The 23,657-nt window shown below is 54.8% G+C and overlaps 4 protein-coding genes across 8 annotated transcripts; 1 reads left to right on the forward strand and 3 right to left on the reverse strand.

The window, feature by feature from the left end:
- Window positions 1-2: 2 nt before the first annotated feature.
- Window positions 3-7,774, forward strand: LYPLA2 (lysophospholipase 2). 2 transcript variants are annotated; one of them, XM_054086467.1, is made up of 10 exons: window positions 3-191; window positions 1,411-1,515; window positions 2,314-2,345; window positions 3,010-3,075; window positions 3,854-3,901; window positions 4,071-4,141; window positions 4,392-4,465; window positions 4,627-4,728; window positions 5,043-5,219; window positions 5,440-7,774. In XM_054086467.1, the coding sequence occupies exons 1-10, from the start codon at window positions 3-5 to the stop codon at window positions 5,488-5,490; spliced, it is 915 nt and encodes a 304-aa protein (XP_053942442.1). In that variant the 3' UTR covers window positions 5,491-7,774. The 2 variants fall into 2 exon arrangements, with proteins under 2 accessions (XP_053942442.1, XP_053942443.1); XM_054086468.1 differs by lacking the exon at window positions 3-191 and adding an exon at window positions 426-792.
- A 950-nt stretch (window positions 7,775-8,724) lies between these two features.
- On the reverse strand, window positions 8,725-11,927 carry GALE (UDP-galactose-4-epimerase). The gene is made up of 10 exons (XM_009561808.2): window positions 11,038-11,927; window positions 10,816-10,931; window positions 10,485-10,598; window positions 10,100-10,276; window positions 9,857-9,970; window positions 9,694-9,760; window positions 9,489-9,574; window positions 9,301-9,378; window positions 9,009-9,123; window positions 8,725-8,919 (listed from the first exon to the last, which is right to left on the reverse strand). The coding sequence occupies exons 1-10, from the start codon at window positions 11,156-11,158 to the stop codon at window positions 8,864-8,866; spliced, it is 1,044 nt and encodes a 347-aa protein (XP_009560103.2). The 5' UTR covers window positions 11,159-11,927; the 3' UTR covers window positions 8,725-8,863.
- Window positions 11,928-12,073: 146 nt separating this feature from the next.
- Window positions 12,074-16,347, reverse strand: HMGCL (3-hydroxy-3-methylglutaryl-CoA lyase). Of its 3 annotated transcripts, none has more exons than XM_054086465.1 (9): window positions 16,278-16,347; window positions 15,964-16,050; window positions 15,720-15,827; window positions 15,233-15,328; window positions 14,577-14,725; window positions 13,864-13,927; window positions 13,385-13,573; window positions 13,130-13,255; window positions 12,074-12,752 (listed from the first exon to the last, which is right to left on the reverse strand). In XM_054086465.1, exons 1-9 carry the CDS (start codon window positions 16,326-16,328, stop codon window positions 12,651-12,653), a joined length of 972 nt encoding a protein of 323 aa, XP_053942440.1. In that variant the 5' UTR covers window positions 16,329-16,347; the 3' UTR covers window positions 12,074-12,650. The 3 variants fall into 3 exon arrangements, with proteins under 3 accessions (XP_053942440.1, XP_009560100.2, XP_053942441.1); XM_009561805.2 differs by lacking the exon at window positions 16,278-16,347 and adding an exon at window positions 16,124-16,231; XM_054086466.1 differs by lacking the exon at window positions 16,278-16,347 and adding an exon at window positions 15,479-15,630 and having other exon boundaries at window positions 15,964-16,044.
- Window positions 16,348-17,793: 1,446 nt separating this feature from the next.
- FUCA1 (alpha-L-fucosidase 1) lies at window positions 17,794-22,777 on the reverse strand. 2 transcript variants are annotated; one of them, XM_054086626.1, is made up of 8 exons: window positions 22,557-22,777; window positions 21,756-21,890; window positions 21,397-21,534; window positions 20,632-20,737; window positions 20,031-20,231; window positions 19,634-19,824; window positions 18,711-18,810; window positions 17,794-18,043 (listed from the first exon to the last, which is right to left on the reverse strand). In XM_054086626.1, the coding sequence occupies exons 1-8, from the start codon at window positions 22,760-22,762 to the stop codon at window positions 17,906-17,908; spliced, it is 1,215 nt and encodes a 404-aa protein (XP_053942601.1). In that variant the 5' UTR covers window positions 22,763-22,777; the 3' UTR covers window positions 17,794-17,905. The 2 variants fall into 2 exon arrangements, with proteins under 2 accessions (XP_053942601.1, XP_009560151.2); XM_009561856.2 differs by having other exon boundaries at window positions 17,795-18,043; window positions 22,339-22,712.
- Between the last annotated feature and the right edge of the window lie 880 nt (window positions 22,778-23,657).

Raw genomic sequence — 23,657 nt, forward strand, 5'->3', positions numbered from 1 at the left:
TTATGCTCCGTATCCGCTCCCTTCCCCGCAATAAAGGCGCGCAGTGTCGCGGCCCCGGCTCCGCTCTCGGTGTCGGTCGGGGCCGCGCCCCCCCGCTTCCGTCACTTCCGGCGCGCTCAGCGCGCGGGCGGGATTTCCGGTCGGGGAGCGCCGGGGGAGCGGGGAGTAGTGCGCGCCTGGACCGCGGAGAGGTGGGGGCGGGAGGAACCACCGGGGCGGGGAGGGGGGGAGCCGGGGCGGGGGAAGGGGGTCACGGGGGGGGGGGTGGAACCACCGGGGCGGGGAGGGCAGGGGACGGCACAGAGGCGGGAGGAACCACCGGGGAGGGGAGCAGCACTGGGGGGTACTGAGTGGAACCGCAGGGGGAGTCACAGCGGAGCGGCGGGCGGAACCGCGGGGGCGGGCGGGACCACGGGAAGGCGTAGAGGAGGTGGGGGGAAACCACCGGCGGGGCGGGTCGTGTCTCCGGGCTCCCCCCGTTCTCCGTGTCCACACCACGCGCATTGATTGGAGCGAGGCTCGGTGCTTGGGGGCCCCGGGGCCGTCGGGACCCTCCGGGCTGGAGCGGGCGGGAGCGGAGCCCGGGCCCCGGTCTGGCGGCGGCGCCAGCATCATGGAATGGCTGAATGGTTTGGATTGGAAGGGACCTCAAAGCTTATCCAGTCCCACCCCTCACATGGGCAGGGACACCTCACTGGATCAGGGGCCCAAAGCCTGTCCAGCCTGGCCTTAAGCACCCGGAAACCGGCCCTGAGCCATCGGTCCCGGAGCAGACACAGCGGGCCCCAGGAGGTGCAGGAGGCCGCATCGCTGGGACGGCGGTGGTTGGCAGAGAGACAAGGATGCGATCGCTGAGCGGGGGCGGCATGGGCTGGGTCTCGGGACAGTCCCCAAACGCTCTGCTTTATCCCTAAACAGCTCCGTGAAAGAGGGCCGGATGTTTTATTAGTGCTATAAAGCCTGTACTTTTATTAGTGCTATAAAGTGTGCCGGCGTGTCCTGCTTCCCCGTCCGAGCAGATGTGTGTCAGGCTCCTCTTTGGCTCTACTGGTGGCCTGGAAGGGATGCTGATGCTGCCTGGCCATGCTCTGCCCATGTCGTTGCAGTCAGAAATAACTTTGTCTTTGAGGTGTTACAGAAAGAGCTAATGTTAACACTTCCAACACCCCACACGTGTGTCTCCCCTCGTGCGCATCTAGTACTGTGATGTGGGAAGCGTTTGCTGCTTGCTTCCTGACTGTCCAGTGCTGCCAGACCAGGGGCGGAGCAGGGCTGTCCTGAGGGCTTAAACATCAAAGACTTCGTGTACTCTAATTTTTCCGCCGAGAGCTTCTCCCTCTGGAGCAAATTGTTGCTGGGTGAGAAGAAGGGAGTATTTCCCTGCCTTACCTTTGTCCCTCTGTCCCACAGGTGCAGTGTCTGAGTCCCTCTTGGTGTATGTGTGGTAACAACATGTCTGTCCCCCTCCTCGCTGACGCAGTGACGGTCTCAGGGGCAGAGCGGGAGACTGCCGCGGTAAGGCTTGGACCCTCCTGCCTCACCAGCCTCTTCCCTTTTAGCAGTCTTGTGGATAAGGAGCTGCTTCTCTGGGGTTCAGGGCGGGCCATGAGTGGAGCCTGTGATCCTTCAGCTCCTCAGATGTCCATCTAGATGCATCAAGGGGTTGCAGGACCAGCAAGGTCTGCTCTTGCTGGGGAAAAGTAGCTGTGCTTTGGGCTGGGCTGTTTGTTTCTGGCGCTTGGTCCAGCATGGAAGCATGGGCAGAGCCTTGCAGTGAGGCCTGACGAAGTGAGTGGGAGTTGGATCTGATTTGGCTGTTTAGGTTTTTAAAGGAAATCCCCCAAAGTAAATCCTCTGTCCTTCCTCGGGGCCCCTCAGGCTGTTCTCCCTCTGTTCCCCATCGCATAGGGACTCCTTGGCCTTAGATGAAAGCCTGTAGGGGTGGGTGTTAAGAGTGCTTGGCAAGCTTGGCCTCCACTCAGCATGGTGCCGAGTAGCCAGACAGGACGATCTGTCGCTCCCTGCCCTGTGCTATGCTGGGCAGCCAGGGGGCCAGCAGCACCTGTGAATCTGGTGGTGATAGCAGGCCCGGTAGTGCGGTGAAGATGATGATGATGTGCCTGTTCCACCCATCTGTCACGCGCAGAGCTGCAGGGATGTGTCATTGGCATCAGATAATTTCTGCCTCTGAGTCTTCTCTAGTTAGTGACTAAGTGGCCTTTATCCGCGTCCCCATGAGCCTAGCCCTGCTCTCTCCCAGGCCCCTGGCTCTCACACCAGCTAATTCTTTTGGTTTTCTGCTTAATTTAACAGGTCATTTTTTTACATGGCCTGGGCGACACGGGGTGAGTATTCCTGGAGCTGGCTCTGATGCATGCTTTGCTGGACTTACGCCCATCCGATTCCTGTAGGCACCAGTGGTGCTCTCCCCAGGTGCAGCTCCAATATTTGTCTGGGGCTATGAGCTCGGTCTGATGACTGAGCCTGTACCTCCCTCACAAGGAATTGCCAGCCAGTGGCTGGCAGTACTTGATTATTTATGATCCCAGCAGCCTGACAGCCCCGTGCCTCCCATGGGCTTGGTTTTCTGCTTTCATTAGGCAAGCAGATAAGCGCTGCGGTTTTTCAAGTCCGTGGGAGCTGGGTTGTGTCTACATGAGTGCCTCTCTGTAGCGTGCAAGATTACCTTAGAGAACAGCAAGAGATGCGGCAGTAACAGAAGGCTTCTCCCTGCACAGGAGATTCTCCCTCCTCCCTTGTGGATCGTAGCTCCCCTGCCTCCAGCCATGGGGTTTTGTGTGCTGTCTTGGCCCCACTGCAGAGATCTGTGCTGGGAATTCACATTGGATTGAGGTTGCTGGGGTGGGCAGGGCCTGGTAAAATAATGTTGGAGCAGGGATAGAGGGCCAGCAGCCTTGGAGAAAACCCATCCTTAGGGGAAATCGCTTGCCTTTGCCGGCATGCTCCAGGGTGCTCGCGCAGGCCTTGACCTCCCTCCTCTCTCCACAGGCACAGCTGGGCTGACGCACTGTCCTCCATCCGCCTGCCCTATGTAAAGTACATTTGCCCTCACGCGTAAGTGCTATCCTGGCTTCAGCAAGGGCCTGGGCGGGCTGCGACGCTGGTGTCCACTGCTGAGGCTGTTGGGTGTCCTGACCTACCTGTGGGGCTGTGAGCTGCGCTGAGCTGACTGCCCTGCTGTGGCTGTTCGTGCAGGGCCCCAGCCCTGTTTCTGCCTGCAGGCAGCTTGGTTCCTCACAGAGCTGATAAGCATGGGAGCTGCCGCTCTTGAGTCTATTTTCTCCCTCCTCCTTTTTTTTCGTCTCTTCCCTGATGGCTGCAGTGAAAGCCAAAGGCACCGGAGCTCCTTTCCCATCCCAGTAGTCAGGGAGGAGGGGACTCACAAGAACAGAAGATAAATGCTCCCTGATGTGTCCCCAGTGTTGATAGCAGCCCATTCAGGGGAACACTCACCGGGCTGGGATAGCTCTACTTCAGCACCATCCCCAGCAGCAGGGCCTTGGCTTCCCCGTGTCCCATCCCAGCAGCTGCTCCATCAGCATCTCCTGGCTTGGCAGCAACAAACAGAGTGATGCAGGTGCTCACCTCCCTAGGCAGTCTGCTTGGCAACGCCCTGGAGCTGCCAGCATAGCCAGGGTCTTCTCCGGGCTCAGGGTGATCCCTGGGGTAACCTTGCAGCCCCCAGGCTGGGTCTGATGGCACCGGCCCACTACTGTCCCCTGGGATCAGTGTCCTGTGGCTGCAGGCAGGAGCGCTGGGCACCCTGCTCCCCTTGGCTCAGGTGTTCTTCTCTTGCACTTGAACTAAAATACCCAAACTTGTTTCTCTGCAGGCCCCGGATCCCAGTGACCCTCAACATGAAGATGGTTATGCCCTCCTGGTCAGTGCTTTGGGCAGCAGGTGGGGGTTTTGGGGAGTGAGAGGGATGGGAAGCACTGAAGAGCCAGAATCCAATGCCTTGCAGGAGTCAGGGAGAGGGCGGAGCACCCCCATCTCCCACCTCTCTGGGTACTGGGAGAGGTTTGGGGCTGACCTTGTGCTTCTCCCAGGTTTGATCTGATGGGATTGACTCCTGATGCACCTGAGGATGAAGCTGGGATCAAGAAAGCCGCAGAAAACAGTAAGAAGCTTTGGAGAGGGTGGAGTGCTGGGTTCCTGGGTCCCTCTCCCTTCTTTCCACCTCTTCTTCCTTTCTACTCTCCTGTGATCTCAGTCCACCTTCTCCATGGCTGAAGCCAAGTGTGTTTGGTCCCTGGGAGCTCTGGCTTCTGCTTCTCCCTGACATGCTGAATGTCCTGTGTGCACACTCAGGGCTCGGGTCCTGCCCTTAAGCCCACCCGCCTCTCACTGACCTGTTTCTCTTTTTCCAGTTAAAGCAATTATTGAGCATGAGATGAAGAATGGGATCCCACCCAACCGCATCATCCTTGGGGGCTTCTCGCAGGTGAGCTGAGCTGTGGCAGTCATCTGAGGGTTGGGTTCTCTCTTCCCTCTCCAAAGACACCCCTCAAAGCGAGTGTCCACGGCAGGGAGGTGGGTGGATGGTGGGCATCGTGGGGCCATGGATCCCGCAGGGCCCTCAGGGATCTTCCTTCTCTGCTGCAGGGTGGCGCCTTGTCGCTGTACACAGCTCTTACCTGCCAGCACCAGCTGGCTGGCATCGTGGCACTCAGCTGCTGGCTCCCGCTGCACAAGGCTTTCCCTCAGGTACCTGTGCTGCTGCCACTGCACGTGTCTGTGGGGTTGGATTTTCCCTTCCAGAATTTGCTGCAGTATGAGCGTAGGGCTGGCTAGAGGCACAAGGGGCCTGTGGTGGGGGCTTCATCACACGCCTCTGCTCCTGGGGCAGTTTGAGGGCTGCGTGGGAGGTGGCATTTGGTGGCAGGTACTGGTGAGCAGTTCTCCCACATCCCTCATGAGGAGGGGAACTGCCAGGGAATGTGCAGGGGGATGCAGAGAAAGCACCTGCCCTGTTCCCCACTGGAGATCCCCTCTCCTGAGCGCTTCCTTCCTCACTGCAGGCAGCAAATAACAGCGTGAACAAAGATATTGCCATCCTGCAGTGCCATGGGGAGATGGACCCCATGATCCCCGTCCGCTTTGGGGCCCTCACAGCTGAGAAGCTGAAATCTGTCGTCACCCCTGCCAAGGTCCAATTCAAAACCTACCCTGGTGTGATGCACAGTTCCTGTCCTCAGGTCAGTGTGGGGGCAGAGAGAGGGGATGGGGCTGCCAGGGGCTGCTCTCGCCTTTGGAACTGACCTTGGCACAGTGGGTCAGGCGGGGCAGGGAAATGGCCAATTCCGGAACACACGGGATGTGTTTATCTCCCAATTCGCTCCGGGGAGGCTGCGCAGCCTCGGGGAGGGGCACGGCCCTTGGAAAGCCCCAGCATGATGATCTCTGTGCTCTCCACAGGAGATGATGGCAGTGAAGGAGTTCATTGAGAAGCTGCTGCCCCGGATCTAAGCGGAGCCAATCGAGACTGTTGCAGGGAAGGACACCAAGGTCGCAGCCGCTGAACTTATCCCGTGACCCGTCAGCTGCAAATGGAAGCCATGGCACCCACCACACCTCCCACCACACCTCTGGCCCCTGCCTCTCCCCTTCTCCCTACACCGTGTCCTCTTCATCAGGGGTTGCCCCTCTGTCTCTGCTGCTCTTGGAGCCGAGATTGGAGCTGTCTAAGGCAAGTCTTAGAGTGGCCTTTTCTCTCCTCCTCTTGCTCCAAGCAGTTTCCATGGACATCACCATCCCCTTGACTCCCTGTTCGGGCACCACAGTTTGTGGGTCTGGCACGGCAGGGTGTTGTTGTTGGGACTGGGGTTTTCTTTAACAGTGTTAGGGGTGCGACGTGTCCCCGTGTGGTGGGAGGTGCAGTGTGGGCACAGGGCAGGGCTGGGACATCCTCGCAGGCTCAGAGCACACCCTGCTTCTCTGCCTTTGGCCTGCCCTCTGCTTAGGTGACTCATGGGTTTTCATCAGAGCTCAGGAACCCGGGACTCTCCTGTGAGCACCTCAAGGCCCACGGAACAGCTCTGCTCAGGGCTGGTACCACCAAAGGCCGCCCTGTCTCCCAGTGCTGGCAGAAAGGCATCCGTGCAGCTCCTGCACCTCTTCACATGGGGCTCCGGCCCCGGTCCTGTCGCACACGCACACTCCCCAGCAGGCTCACCCCTGCTCCAGCAGCCTCAGCCCTTGGCTTGTGGCAGCTCTGCCCTCAAGATAATCGCCTCCTCCTTCTCCTGTTGCTTTTACAATCTTCTCCTCAGCTTGGCAGGGGTCCCAGAGGCATCTCCCCTTCCCTCAGCCCAGCTTTGTGCCCTGAGACTCAAAGCGCTGCCATTTACAGCTGGCATCCAAGCAGCTTTGCCAGGGAGCCTGCCGAGTGATGCCCTGGTCCTTAACGTCTCTTTTGCTGCTACTTCTCCTTCCCTTTGGATTCGGGCTGACCCAGGGAGGGAGAAGAGAGGAGAGGCTCCTGGCACAGCTGGAGGAAGCAAGTTTCTTCCTAGCCATCATCTCACCAGCATGGAACACCCAGATGCCGCTGTGCCCCATCCGGCAAGGCAGTGCCGGGGTCTCCATGCTCCCCAGGACCGGGGCTGTGGGTTCTGTTGGCTTCTCCATGTACAATCGCCCGTTTCCCCTGGACTCCCTCGCTTGGTGGGCTGAAGGCTGCAGCCGCGGGTTGTCCTCTCCTGGGCGGTGGCTGGGGCATGGCAGAGCAGCTCCCTGGGCACAGAGCCCCGAATGTCTCCTCCACGGGTGGGTTGCTGGCCGTCCCCTACCCTTCCATTCGCTGTTGAGCAGCGCTGTCCATCTCCTCGCCTTTCCTCCATGGGCTGAGCCCACTGCTCTGCTGGGCCCTCCAGGTTGGAGCTGCATGCGTCTTTTAAGGAAAACCACCACCAAACCCTCCCATCTTATGTGCTCCGGCTGTGGGTCCGTGCCCTGAGCACTCCTCAGCCCAGCTTGCCCGTGGGCTGTGGCCATCCTTGCCACACTGGGGCCAGCACCTCCCGAGGGCAAGGGCTGTTCCAGGGGTAGGGGGGGGCTCGGTGCTGCAGGGCTCTGCTTCTGCCCTGCCCTTCCCTTCCCACCTGGGATGCGCAAAGCAATAACCTGCTCTCTGGAGAGTCAGATCTGTCAGACCCATCCTTGGTTGGTTTCTTGGGTTGGGGGTTGTTTTTTTTCCCCCATTTTTGGAAGTTTTAAACCAGTAAACCTGCTGCTGGCGTCAGGAGGAGCCTGGCTCTTCCCCTACTTTTGGGGTTCAGTCCTGCTGTTCCTTCTATGTTGTCTGTTTGAAAGCTGCTGTGTCCTCCCCTCCATTGGGCAGGTGGAGAGGCAAGAGGGGCCAGCTGGGATGGGAACGTAGCTCCCTGCAGGTCACCAAGGGTGGGCGGACAGACAGACTGACCTATTCGACTGTGAACTGGAACAGTGTGCGTGTCAGGGGCCAGTGGGGACTCGTGGCCATCCTTGAGGACGGCGTGGAAGGCTGTGCTGGCCCCTTTGCAGAGCATTCCTGCTCACTCCCCACCTAAGCAGCACATGTCTGCTGAGGACCCGGGAGGGAGAATGGCTTCTCTCCATTCCTCAAACAGCTTTTACTATTTCTTCTCTATCTCTTTCGTCTTCCTTGTAAATGTTTGGGGTTTTTGTGTGTGTGTGATCCACAGAATCAGATACAAGGTTAAATAAATCATAAACCTCTCCCAGACCTGAGCTGGTATCACTTGTGGCTGGGCAGGAAGTGCCATCAGCACCTCTGTAACAGAGGTTCAGGGGGAGCGGATTAGAATGAGGCCCCAGGGCCAGTGGCTTTGGGTGTGTGGAAGCAGAACAGAGCTGCTACTGAGAAAGTAAGAAAGTTTATTTAGGAACAAATCAAAGGCTCAATTCATAATTTAGTAGCATAAGTTATTAATTCCACTGACAGCAAACCAGGCTGACTGCGTCATCACTGTCTAATGAAGCCGTTAGAGTTGCCAGTAATAAATAGGACCAGTATTTGACAGCTGAGCAGAGCCTTCTCCTGGGCAGCCTTTGGCAACGTGATTACAGATGCAGCGGCCACAGACAACATGGGAGCAAAACCAGGCACTGCCAGCTGTAATGGCAGCAGGGGCTGCTCTGGCCCTGAAGAGCAGCGGGGAGATGAGGCTTGGTCCTCAAAACCAGAATGGGGGCAGGGGAAAGAGGGGCAGCCCCTGGCAGCCATCAGGGCCTTCTCCCAGAGCAGCTGGGCTGGGGAAATGAGCCATGGCAGCCTTGGGATGTGACTGGTCGCTGTGGGAACGGGGAGGCTAGGGGTTCCTGGGGCCCCGAGGCCATGAGGTAGGTGCTCAGCAGCACTCCCTAAGCAGGAGGCAGCGGGTGCCCTGGCTACCTCTGAGATCAGCCACCTCCTGCTCCCAGAGCCAGATGGGCTGGGGCCAGCTGCAGCAGGGAACAGGGGCGTTCTCTGCAGTTTGCGCCCAGCAGGACTTGATGTGGCCACTTGTGGCACAGGGAGAGCCTAGCAGTAGCTGCAGGGCCCAGCCTTCTCCCTGCTGGGGCTGCCACCACCTCAGTACATTCCCACAAGGGGACTTTGTGCCCTCGCTGCCAAAGCTAGGCCCTGGCTCTGCTTTCCCATATTTGTGCTCTATGAGATGTGAATGACCTGGGGGGATGAGGAGTGGAGGGGCTGGGGATGTGCCTGCCATCCTCCCCCATGAAAGAGGCAGGAGATGCAGCTGGAGCAGCACCCAGGATGATGACAGCCTCGCTGGGGCCACAGGGGAGGCTGGCCTGGAGCAGCCCACAGCAGCCAGGTGAGCCCTCGGGCCATGGCTCAGTTATTGCTGAAGCCTGTGGGGTTCTGAAGCTGCCATTGCCACAGGTCCTCACCTGCAACAGGGAGAGAGCGGTGGTGAGGGGCAGGATGGGAGAGGGGCAGCCTGCGGTGCACAGCATGCTGGGGAGGGGGATGCTCTTACACATCTTGTCCAGACCAAAGGCAGCTTTCCAGCCCAGCTCACGCTCAGCCAGTGCCGGGTCAGCATAGCATGAGGCCACGTCTCCCTCCCGCCGGTCCGTGATCTTGTACTTGATCTGCAGGGAGAGCAGCACCGTGGGGTCTTGGGGCTCCTGGCCTTCAGTGGAGGGACTCACCCGAGGCCTGGGAGCTGAAGGAGCAGTGCCAGCGGCTACTGCGGCAACGAGGGCTTGGGGTAGTGAGCAGGGGCCTGTGGGAGAGGCTGGCCCTGTAGGTTGCGGGTCAGACCTTACCTCCCTCCCTGAGGCTTTCTCCATGGCCCGGATCATCTGCAGGACGGAGTAGCCGGTGCCTGTGGCGAGGTTGTAGATCTGCGAGGAGGAAAAGGGATGTGGGTCAGCTTCTTTTGCAAGGACAGAAAGACCAGGCTCTTCCTTTGGCTTCCCTGGCCCTACACCCTGGACAATGGCCCCCTTGATACCTTGCAGCCACAGTTCTCCTTCAGCTTCTTCAAAGCAGCGATATGGCCCTTGGCCAAATCCACAATGTGGATGTAATCCCTGACGCCTGTGGGAATACAGAGGGTGAGTGCAAAGCCCTCCTGCTCAGGGCACAGCCAGGCTGGGGAGCTGCGACAGCTGCTCCAGGGAATGGGGTGTCTCTGCTCTGCCCGTTCTGCAACACACCCGTTCCATCATGTGTCTTGTAGTCATTCCCAAACACGCTCAAGAATTCCCGGCGCCCCACTGCCACCTGCATAGAAGGACAAACCCGGAGCACCCTGTCAGCCTGTGCCCCACACAGGTGCTGTGAGCCCAGGGGTGCCGACTGGCTGCAGCGGGGCAGTACCTGCGCCACATAGGGCATGAGGTTGTTTGGGATCCCCTGTGGATCTTCTCCAATCATGCCTGACTCATGGGCACCAATCGGGTTGAAATAACGCAGGAGAACAGCGTTCCAGTCCTGGGGAGACACAATTGTGGGCGCCTGGAGAGGGTGTAGTGCTGTGCAGCACTGCCTGGTCACCCTAGCATGTTCCACTGGGAAAAGACCTCAGTTCCCAGCCCCATTTGGCTTTGGGCAGCTCCTCACCCTCTCTGCTTTGCAGACATCTCGAATCATCTCTTCGATGAAGTACTTGGATTTGCCATAGGGGTTGGTGCAGCCCCCAACAGGGTGGTTCTCATCCAGCGGTAGGTACTTCGGGTCCCCGTAGACAGTGGCAGAGCTGCTGAATACGATGTTTCTCACACCATGGGCTTTCATGGTCTGGGGAGCAAGAATGAGCAGCCACTGAGTCAGTGAGCTCCACGCCCTCCAGCTCAGCCACGCGGCTCAGCCCTGTGCAGGTGGCAGCTCCTACCACGCAGGCTGCCACGCAGGCACCACTGTGCCCCTGGGACCGAGCCTCGCCATGGCGAGCAGCCATCAGCGGGCACAGCCCAAGTGCCCCGTGCTGCCTCCCAGTTCCACTCACCTCCAGCAGCCGAATGGTGCCAGTGAGGTTCACCCTGTAGTATTCCAGGGGCTTCTGCACAGACTCCCCCACGGCCTTTAGCCCCGCAAAGTGCATCACAGCTGAGAAATGGTGCTGCAGAGGGAGAGCAAGCTTAGTGTTAGGAGACAGAAGCTTCAGGCAGAAACCAGTCAAGAGTCTCCCCAGGAGCTCCCCTCAGCCGGCCCGTCTGGTCTCACCAGCCCAGAGGAGCAACTGCTGTAAGAGCATTCCCTCAGCATTGTTCTGGAGGCCCAGCTCCCACTCCCAGTACAAACCCTTTGGAGCTCAGGAGGCCACCTTGGGCTCTCACCTTACTGAAGAGTTCCTGCAGCGCTGCCTCATCGGTGATATCCAGCTCCTGGAAGAGGATAGGCTGGTCCACAATCTGCTGCACACGCCGGAGGCTCTCAGGGAGCGCGTCTGCCCCTGTGGAGATTGAAGGGAGCAAGGCAGGTGCTGGGATAGCTGGAGGATCTGGCACAGGCTGAGGGGCCAAGTCCTTTGCACAGGAAAGGATTGAGGCTCTCCGTACCTCGGATGGCATTGTGAAAGTTGTCTATGACCACAGGGACGTAGCCAGCCTCCACCAGCTCCAGCACACAGTGACTGCCTATGTAGCCGGCCCCGCCGGTCACCAGGATCTTCTCTGCCATGGTTCCCCGGAGGTGCAGAGGCGCTCAGTGCAGACCTGGGGGAGCAGCCTGAGGCAGCCACGACAGCCCGAGCCGGAAGGGACAGGCGGGGCTCGGCCCTGTCACGTCAGCATTCCCCGCTGCGCCAGGACATCCGGCTGGGGTCCCACCTCCCGGGCACCGAGGCTTCACCGACACTCGCACCAAGGGAAAACCTTCCTTCTGCCTGCTAAATCCAGGCGAGGCCCTGCCGGTGCCCGCATCCACAGCACAACCCCCTCAGGCCAGTTCATCCCTCGGCACAGGGGCGGGGGCTCCACTGCTCTCCTCAGGTCTGCCCTTTTCCCCCGTTCCTCGTGTTTTCTCCAGCTCCGCAGTCCCCTCAGCCCCCCCGCCTCGCGCGAAGGGACAGGACGGGCAGTGCCCGGGCCGAGCCCCTGCGATTCGAACCCCTCCCAGCCCCGCTCCTGCCGCCTCTCCTATGGGAACGCCTCACGGTCGCTACGGGGCGCCGGCGGGGACAAACCGCCTCGGTCCGCGCACGCGCGGGGTGCGACAGTCACGCCCCCGGGGCGGGGCCTGACAGGCCCCGGGGGGCGGCGGGGGCGTGCACCGAGACCCGGGCTAGCTACCCACGGTCCCGGCCCCGTGCGGCGTCCCGGGCTGTGGCATCGCTACAGTGGATCAAGGGATGCGGAGGGGAGGCGGCTTCTAACCCCCGCGGCCAGTGGGGTCTGCGTGCTCCTTCAGTTCCGTTGGGAGCGCGGTGGCTGTGCGGGACCCTTCTAACCGGTACGGAACAACCGGGTGCCATTCTGGATGTTTGCTGGCTGCTGCAACACAGGGTTCCCACGATGGGGGCGGGTGGAAAAGGCGCTTGGAACCAAACCAAACCAGCCACCACGGCGCTTTAATGGACTCAAACTGGACTTCTGATAGTTTAGAATTAAATAACGTGTTTATTAGTACAAATATTTTAAAGTACCTTACAACAGATACAGGTCTTTGTTACAACCCCTTAATTGCCAAGACAGAAGGGCCAAGGTTGTCCCAACACCGAGATGAAGCAGTCTTTCAGTCTCCACCTTAACACCCATAGCAAGGCAAGAGAAGGGAAGAAGGGTCGAGCTTGATCCGGAGACAGGCTCTGAGTGGGAAAGCTGTGGTTTATCCTTTGCTGGCCATCTACAGCAACACATGCTGAGGCAGAAACTACTGGGCATTGTCTGAGCCAGTGCTGGAGGCTGCAGCTCTGCAGGGAGGCCAGTGGTATGGCCACTGCTTTGCCTCAGCCCACTCATGCCCCCCTTCCCGAAGACAATGGCTATTGTTGTCTCCACAGATGGACACAGCATTCTTGTTTTGTTCATAGATTCTGGCGGATTACATATTTCCTCCCCAGCACTGAGCCTCGGAGAAGCACTGAGGTTCAGAGGCAGCAGAACAGAGGGGAAACCTGGCCAGCACCAGATCCTCGCTTTTTACTTGATCCAAGGAGAAACTCCATTCAGTATCACAGTCTGCAAGATGCCTGGGACACTTTGGAATTAGTTCGTCTGTTGAGAGCATTACAAATGAATGTGCCCGTGTCCATCAGCTTCTGTAGATCCACACCCTGCAGGGGACAAAGGACAGGACACGTCTTGGCTTTGGTTCTGCCAGTAACAACTAGCATCGCTGGGAGAGACCAGCAGGGGTAAGGGAGACTGTGGAGCACTGGAAAGAGGCCCCGAGTGCCTGCTGCTCTCTATGTGATTCTGAGCACGAGGGTTAAATTGAAGAGTGTTCAAAAATGGAGAGAACAAAACGGTCTGGCAGGTGGAGGAAGCAAGACATGGCCCTCAGGCCCAGCCAGGCTGATCCTACAGCAGAAGTAGAGTGATCATGCTACACTCAGGCTCCCAGGACTGTTTTGAACCCCCCCACTGAAGCCTAAACAGAGCCATCACACAAGAGGCTCAGCTGCTGCAAGCAAAGGCTGCTCGTGCTTACCGTGTGGATGCCCATGCCATTCAGCATGTATACCAAGTCCTCCGTAGCAACGTTCCCTGAAGCTCCTTTGGCATAGGGGCAGCCTCCAAGACCAGCAACAGATGCATCAACCACGCTCACACCCATCTGCAAACAAAACCACTATCAGTAAACTCCTTGTAAAGGACACGTGGTGGTCCTGCTCCTCAAATCTACAGTTCACAAGCACAGGAGGAACTCGAGGAAAGATGCTGGACTTCAAAGCAGGAGTCTTACCTGAAGTGCTACCAAGATGTTGGCAAGAGCTTGCCCGTAGGTGTCGTGGCAGTGAACAGCAAGAGCCCCAACCGGTACCTCTTTCATGACTGCTGTCAGCATCTCCTTCATGCTCCCTGGGGTTCCAACGCCAATGGTGTCCCCCAGGGAAATCTCGTAGCATCCCATTGCATACATCTTCTTTGAGACCTGTCCAAAAGCCAAGATGCTGACTGAAAAGGCAGCTCTGCCACTGCCCTCCCCAAGGGTGGAGACCCACTGTACAGAGGAACCAGAGCCTGCCTCCCTGAAGCACAACAGCCCTGGAGACAACAGACTCTTTCCCCTGAATTCGCCCACCCATTTCACCCAGCTGAAATCTTCCTCAGTCTTTGGGTCAATGGTTTGACACATCCTCCATCCCTCAATGCCCAGCCCACATTCATTCAAGGGAGCCCCAAACCTCTTGGAAATTCAGGTTGTATTTATGATGAACTCACCTCTGCAACTTTAGCTGCAGAAATCTTCCCTTCGTAGGGACATCCCAGGACACAGGAAACGTATCTATGGTTAAAAAAAAATACGCATTTTCAGCTAGAGAACTTGAGTGGTATTATACCACCTTAAGTAGTCAGGACTCATGCTGCACCTCGCATGCTCTAAGCAATGGAAGAATTAACTTCATATTCTAAAAATCAGACCAGTGGACAAAGCTTACACTGTTAATCCCATAATGGAAGCAGATGATCTTTAAGGTCCCTTGCAACCCAAACCATTCTATGAGCCTATTCAACAATTACTTCTTCCATGGACATGAAAAGTTTGCCAAGACAGAGTACAGAGGACTGTTAGGTTTGTGGATCTACACACTTCCATGTGGAATGCTTGCCAAGAAGTTACTGCCATTTTAGAATATGCGGTAACAGTGAAGACAGAATAATTACCTAAAGGGTGAACCCATATGGAAGACTGCAGTCACGAGTGGCACAGGCTTTGTGCCAAGCCAGCAGCTGCAACAGTGTCATTGTGGTGGTGCTGCCAAATTAATGCACTCGGCTCACATCTGCTCACACCCATTTGGGCAAAGACACCCTCAAAAGAAGGTGAAGTTCAGAACAAATCCCACTTCCCAGCGCTGCGTAGGCAGAGGAAAACCCAAGCAGTCGCATATCTTCACACGACCTACTTGAAGTTCAAAGTGAGAGCTCCTTACCCCCGGACAGGAATACTGGCTGCTCTTGCCGCGGTCATCACTTCATTGAACCTCTCCAAACTCTCCGCAATGGAACAGTTGATGTTCTTCTTGGTGAAGAGCTCAGACGCTGCCCCGAAGATCGACACCTCCTTGGCCCCTGCTGCCACCTGCAACAGAAATTAGAGCGAGCTAATTTACCATGCAAAAAAACAACAAGCACAACCATGACTACAACTGTCTTGTTTTATAAAATCTATTTTTTCCCAATTCCTCCCCAAATAACCCAATTCTTAGTTCACCTCACAGCAAAACCATAACAATACATCCAAGTTTGTCTTCAAAGGAAGCCTAAAGTTACGGATGTGGCAGTAAAGCCACATCTACCAGGTGTGGTCAGGAGAGCTGTGGGACACACGGGTGAGACTGAAAGCATCATCCTCCATTACAATAAACCCCTTCTCTGTTATAACGGAAAACATATTAAGGTATTTTCTATTATGAACAACAGGTTCCTATTTCCCCAGCAAAATGATCCCTCGTAAAGGGACTCTGAGATGAGACTGCTGCCTGCCAGGAGGAAATACACACTTCCCACCCTTAAACACAGCAAAATGTTCCCTGCTCTGAAACCCTGTACAAGGCACTGAGAACATTCAGATACTGCCATCTCTTACCGCTGCCTGAAATCCTTTCAGGTTAGGGGTCAGCACAGGGTAACTAATGCCAGGCAACTTATTAATCCCTTGCATGACTTCAGTGTGGTCAGCCATCTGGAAAGGCAACACAGAAAGGGTTCCAGGGGTGAGAATACTCACTTGTACAAACTGTAACAGGAATTTTTTTAATTTCTTTTTATAATGGGAACACAAATAGTCAGAGCAAACAGCACTGTCCCCTGTGAAGGGTCACAGTTCAGTTACCCAGCCCAGCCAGCATGTCCACAATTGCCTGTTTGAGTGCAAGCCATACGTCTGCTCTTTCGCAGGTCCAAAGGGAAGGCTTGGGATATTGCACAATCCTGTATTTGGTTTTGCTGCTTCTTGCCCGGTTACAAGCCACAGTAACAAGGATTCTGAAGCAAGTACAAGCTTTTATTGGATTACTACCTATTGTTAGGCATTTTTATAACACAACAACTGCAAATCCCATTTGAACACTGACCTGAGGAACCCATTTGGGGGAAACAAAGCTGGTGGCCTCTATAACCTGCAGCCCCGTCTCTGACAACATATTGATTAAATCGATTTTCACCGGTGTTGGTACGATGTTCTAAGATAAAGAAGAAAGGAAAAATGACGACAAGTTACAAAAACCCTTTGCCTTGCTGCACAAGCCCCTCATCTTGGGCTGCAACGGCCCATCACGGGTGTTTGGCTGGAGAAACCCGGCAGGGAAGCGCCCGTACTTTCTCGTTCTGGAGCCCATCGCGCGGGCCCACCTCCACCACCTTCACACGCCTCGGAAAAGCTCCGGCCGCCGCCGCGGCGCTGACCTGGGGACAGAGGGAGAGTGTGAGCAGCGATGCCGCGGCCGCAGGCCCCACTCGCCGCCCCGGCCCCACTCACCGCCCGCAGCGCCCCAGGCCAGCGCGGGAGTAGCTGCCGCGCCGCCATCTCCTCCTGCGCTCACGTGACCGCCCCCACGTGATCTGGGAGTGAGCAGGCGGTCACGTGACAGTGCCGCCCAATCCCCGCGTGGCGCTTCGACCCTGGCCCGTACCTGTCCCCGCGGGCCGTCCCGCGGCAGCGATCCGGTGTCGCACTGTGGCATCTTTCCGCTGGCACCGCTCTGTGCTCTGCACCCGCGCACTTATACCGCGGCTCCTCCGCCGGCGCGTGCTGAACAAACACGGCGTGTTTGCTTTGGACGGGCTCCCTCGCCACGCCAGAGGCTGCCGGCGTGATGGAGATGGGAGGCAAAAAGGCCATCGCTCTGCTGTCCCTTTCCCCCTTCTGTGTTTGTGACGGCATCATCGCCGGAGCCGGGTGATGCTCCAAGCAAGCAGGACTCTGGCAGGCAGTGCCAGTTCCGCGAAGTCCACGCAGAGTTGTCAGCACAGACCATTATTTGTCAGTTGAGTAACAGCTCCTACACCACCAGCTCCACACGCGCCCCAGCCCTGGGCCTCTGCTGGTGTCAAACACTCAGGGTTCTGACAACTTTCGCTTGCACCATATTGCATAGTAACAAGAAAAAAACCCTGTACTAACGTTGTGGGGTCTTCTGTGCTGCAGAAGCACACACTGTGGTGGAGTTTCATCATTTGACTACGGATTATTCAACCCTTTTTAGAGAAGTTCAGCCCCGGTGCACGAAATCTCATTTTACCGAAACAGCAGAAGTCAGAGGTTGAGCTCAGAACAGTGGCTTCTCTGCTAAACTCACCCAAATCAAACCAAACACTTTCCTGCCGACAGCTGTCTCCACCAGAATACAAATATAAATTTGTCAATGGATTTGTATGAGATTATGATTTTCTGTAGCCAATTTCTTCTAGACCTCTTCAAACAAGCTTCCACTGATCTATTTGTGGTGCAAGTATGTGATCATAATTATGTCAGTCAATACCAAAGTAATACAGCATCATATCGAATACCTATTTTTATGCTAGTACATCATATGCAGGAACTGGCGATGGTGCTGTGGCTGCTCTTCACTAGAACATGACCATCACAAGGCAGGCTTCCTGATTCCATACATGAGAGCATCACATTGGTTATCAAAACAAGTTTCAATGAGTAATTAAGGCAGGGAATTGTGGACTCTGCTGCCAGGCATAGCCTAGCTCACCAGCGTTGGCTACACACGTACGCACGGGCACAGACAGCTCCTGATGCTCCATGTCCTGTGAGCTGCTCTAGCAGCCCAAATCCCGTACCCGTCCACATGTGCATCTCCCCCATGGCACATGCACCCTCCTAGAGCTTCACATGCCAATATCTGGGCCTGACATCCCAATGCAGGTCCCCTTTGCTGCCCCACACTGATCGTTCAGTCTCCTTCCGGCTCTGAGCCTGTCCAATATTACCATCTGCACAGCAGTGAAGCACTAACATCTGCCAAGAATCTCAGCTTTACACCAAAACACCTTCTTGTTCCAAGCGTAGATGTTTAACTCATGGGTGTAGCATCCCCACAGAATATGGGACAGGACATCTGAGTTTCCTTCTGCTAAGGTCAGCGCTTTGCTGCCAAACAAACCCCACTGACACAGATCACTCGGACAAAAGGGTGTAGAACATAATTGGTCTTAGAGAAAAACAGTTTATTCAACAACAAATGAAGAACTCTCTTAGGCTCAATTTAAAACAGACGCAGGGGAGACAGTTGCTTTCAACCTGCAGCCGTCACTTCACACCCTCCAGCTTGATAGTCCAGCCAGACTGGGGAGGCAGAGAGGGAAGCATGTAGGGCAGGTTTATAAGCAGTCCTTTACCCCGGGAATGCTCCCACTCCAGAGGCCCTGTAAAACCCAGCATTGTCACCTGCAGAAGAGGTGGGGAAAGACTCAGTTGTAGCCCACATGGGTACTTCCCATTTGAATCCCCCTGCACACCCAAAACCCATCTGCAGTGTCCGTACAGCATTCCCACACATCCACAGCAGTCCACACATTTCCACCCACCACTCATGCTGCAGAGAAGGTAATTCATGGGACATTTTGGAGCCAAACTTCTGACCGTAGTTATTTATTTGGGTTTTTTTCACTCTGTTTGTCTAGAGCAAAGGGCACTCCAGCATTTGCGTCACTTATAATCGTGTTCAGGTCAGTGTACCTGATTTGAATTGAGATGTAATGCAAACCATCCCTTCTATATGTGAGGCTCATTATTTACTTCACCTCTCTGTGTCAAAAGGACCAAAAGGCTCTGGGGAGCAGCATCTCTGTTCTGTGGCAGCCCATGAACCTGTCCTGACAAGACCTATCCCACCCTCTGTGTTGAAGAGTGAGCTAAAGCCTAGAGAATAACCTATTCTCTAGGATGCTGCATGGCTCCAGAGGAGGGGCAGAGCACCCCAGAATAAGAAGTATGGGATAACAACTTCCATACTCTCCCCAGTTTCCAAATGAAGTCGGGTTGTACCTCCCCAGCACACACGAGCCCAAGATGGGCTCTCAGAGTGCATTATCTTTTTTATCAAGTTCCTTACTTGTGTAGCTGGAGATGGAGTGGGCGAGGTGAGCTCCAAAACACTGTCTTGAGGCCAGATCAGAAAGATGGCATAGACCACTGGTACTTTAGAAGTGTACCTAAAAAACCAAGAGTTCAGCAAGGCAAAGAGCCCCATGAGAGAGAAAACAGACACGAGCTCGACCTTTCCAGACAGCACAAGAACACTAGCTCACCTACAGTCACCGCACAGGGGTCACCTACTTTCCCCTCATTCCAAAATCTGTCACTTTGCACTCACCATTTAGCTCATAAGCACTGGCTGATGAAACACACACAAAGTTCGTGCGTGCTTCCTAAAAGCAAATGTCATTTGCTGATCTGTCCTTGCCTCCCTTTGTGGTCAACAGAGCAGACACGCTGCCTTATCCTGATCATTGGTCTGTGCCTCCTGCACATACTTGGCACAGCAGGGCAAAACCCAACTCTATTCTGTAGCATTTGTTGGTCTTGAGTCATTACGCTCTTCTCAGTCAGTGTAAATCTAATGTTTAAGTAACAGACATTAGTACTATTATGTAACACCTTAAAAGCAAATATCACTACATTTACAAATAGAATGTGTTTAGATGAACTATGTGCAATTCAAACCAGCCAGGATCACTACTTACACAGTCCTGACAGCAGCAGCATGGAAATTTTTCTAGTGGAAGAGGTTTTTTTTTTCCAAATCAGGCAAGATGGATGAAGTCCTGGCTTTTATTCCCTTCTTTCTAGCAAGATATTCCTTAGATAAAACCTCAGGGCAGTAACTGAGCACTCCAGCTGTAGGATATTACCTAAATGCCATCTGTACCTGACAAATTTGGTACACTTCAGAGTGTACCAAATTTAAGAACAACTAAGAAGTAATGTCAGCTCTGGCAGTCCCAGCCAAGATGGTACCAGCAACAGAGTCCTTACCAGACCGTGACTGTACTGTTCTCCATCTGTACTCTCCACGGCTTTGATTCATAAATTGCCTCCCCATTAGTCTCCAGCCACCTCCCAAGCGCCAGAAGTCTTTCTTGGAATATGGGAACAATCACCCCTTCTTTTGTAGGCCCCACATTGAGAAGGTAGTTGCCTCCAAAACTCACAGTCTGCACTAGTTCCTGTGACAGATAAACCAAGGTAACAAACTCAATTGTTGTCACTTCACACAGCAAAGAAATCTGAGGAGAGCTTTGTCCTCAACTGGTCCTTTAACTCCAGTCTGGTTGCATGAAACACCTTACAACTCCTTCTGCAAGAAGATGAAGGAAAACTCCAATTCTCAGTAATCCCCCTTTGCTTGCTGTTTTGATTTCAGGTTTCTTACCTCGATGATATGTGCTTCATCCATTAACTCAGCAATGTTCATGTTGCTTCGATAGCCCCAGGAAAGCTTATCAATGGAGGAGCACATTTCCCACTTGTGAGTTGGCAGGGTCCCTGGCTTGTACTTGTCAGCACAATTGTAGTAGCCTCCATGATGGCAAGAGCAGTTGTTACACCAGCGATCATTAACAACAACAGTGTCCTGAAAGAAGTAACAAAGTCCAGCAAGGAGAATATTTTGTCTTGGACTTCTCAGCTTGCCTTTGGCCCTCCTAAGTTAGCAAAGGCATCCAAGTTGGGATGTAAGAACCTAAACCTCCCTCTGTAATCAATTGAAAAAGACAGAGGACTCTCCAGAGAAGGCCAAATCCCTCTCTGGGAGAATCCTCACCCAAGGTTCAAGCCTCCCACATGTGTTCTGTGAAGGAGGTCACAGTCTTTCCATAGGAGCAGTGTTGGCTTCTTATTTTTTGTGAAAGAATAAAGCACATCTGGCATCTGTCAAGCAGGTTTCTGACTTGATCATATTTGTATCTCACTGGTGCCAGACTTTCCATACCCACAAAATGCCAGAGGCCCGGAGGGATAGCTGAAAGTGATACCTTGACGGGACTATCGTTATAAAGCCAGGCAAGGAAAGAGGTAGAATTCCAGTACGACTCCGGAGCTTCCCAGTCTCCATCCGACCAAATCAAATCTGGTTTATATCTAACAGAGAGATTAATGTTATTTCAAAAAGGCTTATTTTCTCCTACTACAAAGGAAGCACTGTGTTTCTTGCACGTGGAGTCTAGCTTCACTTCCTCTTCCTATTGCCTGACATTACCAGGAGGTTTACCCCTGTCACTTTCTGCTTCAAGCAGAGCTTGGAGTGAGGCTCTCGCAACAGCAAAGAACGTGTTGATCACAGCTCGAGAGAGGATGCAATTCTTCCAAAAAACATCTCAAAGGCAATTACCAGGCACATTCTCGACCTGGGTCAATGACCGTTCTGAGCAGCATGTGCCCAAACCTCCTATATTTGTCAACAAGGGGAAACAAGGCAAGGATGTAAATTCACAGTGAAATTACTCTACTACATATTAAGTGGCTTGCTCCACTTTGAAAGCTGCCTTGCACAAAGGCAGTATTAAAGGGAAGAATTGCTCTCGCATGAAAAAACTTCCTGTGTCTTATTCTACAAGCTAAGACTGTCCAAGGGGCAAATGTGAACGCCCTTTCTAACTATCCCAAAACATTACTGGTAAGTTTTTGCCTTGGCAAAAATTAACATCAGTCATCTCTCTTCTCTGCATCCGCTTTGCATCTTTCTCTACAGTACTGAAACCAGGAAATGCTCTTCATTCCCAGGTGGTTGCAGTTCTTACTTTAAGACAAGATCATAAAGTTCTGGCATTGTCTTCTTTAAAACGAAGTTCTGGGTCTTGAAGCCACTTTCTTTGTCAGCTAGATAGAGTGGATTAAACCACTCTAGCAGGGAGTGGTACAGGCCATAGCGTATGTTGCTGAAAGACAGAAAACAGAGGGAAGCGTTAGGCTGGCAGCAGGGATTAAGAACACATGGCAGATCAGATTACTGGTATTAACATCTCACAGATGATTTCATGGTTTTGGAAGCACTACTTTTTTCATATTAAACTCCTCATTTTCTGCTGTTTGTCAAGAACAGCTAGGAGGATTCAATGCACAAAGATGGAATGAATAGCACAGTTTGGCAGTGACATACCTCTCCCTAAGGGCTTCTCCCAGCTCTCCTACAACATCTCGGTGGGGTCCGGTATCCAGCGAATTCCAGTTCCAGGACACAGGAGACCCCCAGTTGGCAAAGCCTTCATGATGCTTCGTGGTCAGTACCACATACCTGAGAGAATGAAAAGCATTCCATCAGGGTGACAAAGGAACTACTTACGATATTCCCCAGCCTCCTGGCAAACCCCATCACGGAAAACATAGGGAGCCCTCTTTCCAAATTTAGAAGCAACTACAAAACGAGCAGAAGTTTGCAATGGATTTTAATGCTGGAATAGGACGGGCAATCAAGACTCGGTAAGCAGCAAGAGGTGGCACGTCCTTAGCACCCCGGGCACAACGCCGGGGGGATCTCCAGCGCTGCTCGGGGACCCCCAGTCCCTGAGGGGTCCCCAGACCTGTCCTCTCCATCACCTCAGGGATCCCCGCATCCTCACAGGGAATCTAGGTGCAACCCCACATCCTCTCTGGGCCTTCTCATCCCTTCGGGGACCCCTATCGCCGCCCCCATCACCGCCCTCATCCCCTCGGACCCCCACAAACGGCTTCCCGGCCCGGACCTGGCCCCCGCGCGCTGGAAGAGCCGCGCCCACTGCCGGGGCTCGAAGTCGCGGCCGGTGAAGCGTGGGGCGAAGTCGGCGTAGGCAGTGCCGGGCGGGAAGCGGCTCCGCACGAAGCGCTCGTAGTCGGGGCGGCGCTCGCCCCGCCAGTGCCACCAGAACCACTCGGAGCCCCAGGCAGGCACGGCGAACACCCCCCAGTGCACGAACACCCCCACCTTGGCGCGGTCGAACCAGGCGGGCAGTGGCCGCGCGTCCAGGCTGGCCCAGTCCGGCCGATACCGCGGCTCGGCCCCCAGCGCGCCCGGCGCCCGCAGCAGCCACAGCCACAGCGCCAGAGCCGCCATGCTTCCCGTGACGTCACACCGGCGCCGCCGCCATACTGCGCATGACGGTGGGGGGTTGATTGGCAGCGAGTGAACATGAGCCAGCAGTGGCCCAGGTGGCCATAAAGGCCAATGGCATCTTGGCTTGGATCAGAAACGGCGTGGCCAGCAGGTCCAGAGAGGAGATTCTGCCCCTGGACTCAGCACTGGTGCGGCTGCACCTTGAATCCTGTGTTCAGTTCTGGGCCCCTCACTACAAGGATGTTGAGGCTCTGGAGCGTGTCCAGAGAAGAGCAATGAAGCTGGTGAGGGGGCTGGAGAACAAGTCTTGCGAGGGACCTGGGGTTGTTTAGCCTGGAGAAGAGGAGGCTGAGGGGAGACCTTATTGCTTTCTACAACTACCTGAAAGGAGGTTGTAGAGAGTAGAGTGCTGGCCTCTTCTCCCAAGTGACTGATGATAGCACAAGGGGCAGTGGCCTCAAGCTGCGCCAGGGAAGATTCAGACTGGATATTGGAAAAAAAATTTTCACATTAAGGGTCATCGGGGGCTGGCAGAGGCTGCCCAGGGAGGGGGTGGAGTCCCCATCCATGGGAGTATTTAAAAGACAGGTAGATGAGGTGCTCAGGGACATGGTTTAGTGGTTGATATGAATGGTTGGACTTGATGATCCAAGAGGTCTTTTCAAAACTAGTGATTCTATGATTCTGTTCTATGATTCTATGATGTTACATGGCCATCGCCATCATGATGTGTGTGATGTCATGTGGCCACCACCATGGTGCGCGTGACATCACTTGGGCGCCCCCACGGTGGCCGCAGGTCCTGGCCATCCCTTTCCCCCCATGCTCCTTGAGGTTTTGGCAGCAAAAGGGGCTGCTTTGGGGTAATTTACATGAGAAGCCATTGAAGGAAGAACTCGTTTGTTCTAAGTTGCCGATCTATTATATATTGGAATATTATGAATAGATTTTGTGATTTTAGATCTAAAATGT

Source organism: Cuculus canorus, chromosome 22 (assembly GCF_017976375.1).
Source record: "Cuculus canorus isolate bCucCan1 chromosome 22, bCucCan1.pri, whole genome shotgun sequence".
In the NCBI taxonomy this organism is placed as follows: domain Eukaryota; kingdom Metazoa; phylum Chordata; class Aves; order Cuculiformes; family Cuculidae; genus Cuculus; species Cuculus canorus.